This window comes from Ictalurus furcatus, chromosome 15 (assembly GCF_023375685.1).
Source record: "Ictalurus furcatus strain D&B chromosome 15, Billie_1.0, whole genome shotgun sequence".
Classification (NCBI taxonomy): domain Eukaryota; kingdom Metazoa; phylum Chordata; class Actinopteri; order Siluriformes; family Ictaluridae; genus Ictalurus; species Ictalurus furcatus.
The window spans coordinates 26224208-26226707 of record NC_071269.1 but is presented as its reverse complement, the minus strand read 5'-3'; the positions used below and the strand labels follow the sequence as shown (position 1 = coordinate 26226707).

Genomic DNA, 2500 nt, shown 5'->3' with positions numbered 1-2500 from the left:
AATAAAAACGGGCAAGCTGCCGCGGCGTAAGGGGAATAAAACACGGCGTGGTAAAAATAAATCACTAAATAATTGCAGGAAATGAAAGTACACTTTGTTCTGAAAGTGTTTTGCTTTGCTCTCTCTGCAGTGAACGAGTATCTGTTCATGGTCCAGGCTCGGGGAATGCGGATCCGTGAGAACATGAGAAACATTGGAGCTCAGGTTCTGGAGCAGGTGGTCAGAAGCGCCTACAGCGTCAACGGAACAGGTACAGGACATCGCTCGTAATCATCTGCGTGGAAATAAAAAGAGATAAATCATCAAATCCCTCCTGACAGCAGGTGGGAGTGGGAATAAGTGACGGAGGGAACCGGATAACTCTCACGTCTCCTTTACTGGTCACGTGACTCGGATTTGAACTCTTTTATTTTAATAATCCCGTCAGTCCGTGGCTAAAAACTGACCTCGGGTCGTGTTTCAGAAACATCTCTTTAGTAACCATGACAACTACAGCAGGGTTGCTGAATCACAATCTGAATTTAGAACAGAGGTTTACAGAAGCAGCCTAACTTACCCTGACAAACTGCCCTAACTTTAGGATAAATTGTTAGCAGAACGTTAAACAACTTCATCTTGCTTGTTTACATCGACTTGGTGTCAATAGCTCGTTTACATCAGTAGCTTTACACTGCTTGTCGTCAGTAGCGTCGTTGTAAAATACGATAAAACTCGTTACAACACGTAGCGGCATACTCATAACGTACATCAACATTCACACTGGGGACGGTTTCTCGTATTCAGAGGGGAGTTACGCACCTGCTTACCTGCGTGCAGCTCGCGTCGCTGAGGTCGAGAGGTTCTTCTGGAGTGAGAGTACGAGAGTGTTTTAAAAACGTCCAGACCTCCGCGTTTAAACACAAACACTCAGCTTTCAATGCGGGGAAATAAATCAGGGATAGAAAATACGCACTGAAGAAGAAAATAGGCTAACTTTTTTCCTTTTTTATTTTCTCCTTTTTAATGTCCTTTTGTCTCTGTCTGTCTTTCTCTCTTTCCCTTCCTCTGTAGACTACCTGTATGACTTTAACCTGAGTGACACGTCTGCCCCGCCCACTCCGTACCTGCCCATGGGGTTCACTTACCTTCCCACCGACATCTGCCCTGAGAAGCTCCCCACTATGAGTATGTTCCTCTTTACTTCGCATTACACGTTATCTTGTAATATTTTAGCACCATGTGGTATATACTTATGTTATTAACTCTCTCTCTCTCTCTCGCTCTCTCTCGCTCTCTCTCTCGCTCTTAGAGGGCAGGCTAAAGGTGGATATGAGTGAGATTTCTCTCTCGCGCGTGGAGAAAAATTTACAGAAATCTGACTCCACCATCCGCCTCGGAGGCCACTGGAAACCCCACGACTGCATCCCGCGCTGGAAAGTATGTCCAACTCTCATCCCTCCATCTCTTTATCTCTCTCTCTTCTACTCTCTCTACATTCAACCTATCCCTCCATCCGGCCACCAGTCCTTTTTCCAGTTCCCTCTCCTTCCACTCGTCCTCCCATCCATCCTGGCACTAGCATCATATCCATTCATTCATCCATCTAACCCCACCATTGCACTTCGCCGAACTCTTCTCTCATTCCTTATAATCTCATCCATCCATCCATCCATCCATCCATCTAACATCTTTGATTCCCATCCACCCATCTATTATTCTATCCATCCATCCACACACATATCTGTGCATCCATCCATCCACTCATCCATCCATTTTCCATCCATCCACTCATCCATCAGTCCATGCTTCCATTCATCCATGTAGTCCTCAACTTGACTGGCTTCAAGCCATCCTATACATTCGTTCATTCATCTATCTTTCTTCATCCCTCTCTCCACCCATCAACCCTTATGTTTTTTCTCTTTTATCCCATCCATCCATCCATCCATCCATCAACTATCCATCCTTTCATCCATCCATGTAGTCCTCAACCTGACTGGCTTCAAATCATCTTATCCCTTCATCAGTTCATTCTTTCCATGCAATCTAACTTCATCCCTCTCTCCACACGTCAACCCTTGTGTTCTTGTTCTGTTATCACATCCCTCCATCCATCCGTCCCTCCATCCATCCATCTGTCCATCCATCCATCCATCCATTCATCCCTCCATCCCTCCATCCATCCCTCCATCCATCCATCCCTCCATTCATCCCTCCATCCATCCATCCCTCCATCCCTCCATCCATCCATCCCTCCATCCATCCCTCCATCCCTCCATCCATCCCTCCATCCATCCCTCTGAGTGTAGCTCTGCATTAAATACTTACACTTCTTAGCTTCCTATGGAAGGTTCTAATAGGAACCCTTTCTGATAGAGGAACTCTGCTGTAGGGTTCTTTAAGGGTTCCCCAGAAGGACGTTTGAGAACAGGGAACAGTTTTTAGCTTCTCTCAGTAAGTCCAGTTGCATGAGGAAATGATCCGACGTGCTTCCGAGATCTTCTCCGAGGTGAAAACACCA

General features: G+C 46.0%; 1 protein-coding gene across 2 annotated transcripts in view; it reads left to right on the top strand.

Moving 5' to 3' along the window:
- b4galt5 (UDP-Gal:betaGlcNAc beta 1,4- galactosyltransferase, polypeptide 5) overlaps positions 1-2500 on the top strand; it is a 42791-nt gene that overhangs the window by 32166 nt on the left and 8125 nt on the right. For both annotated transcript variants that reach the window (XM_053642703.1, XM_053642704.1), the window contains 3 exons: positions 131-250; positions 1051-1164; positions 1289-1416. In XM_053642703.1, the coding sequence (XP_053498678.1) occupies positions 131-250; positions 1051-1164; positions 1289-1416 (362 nt within the window). The remainder of the gene's footprint in view (positions 1-130; positions 251-1050; positions 1165-1288; positions 1417-2500) is intronic.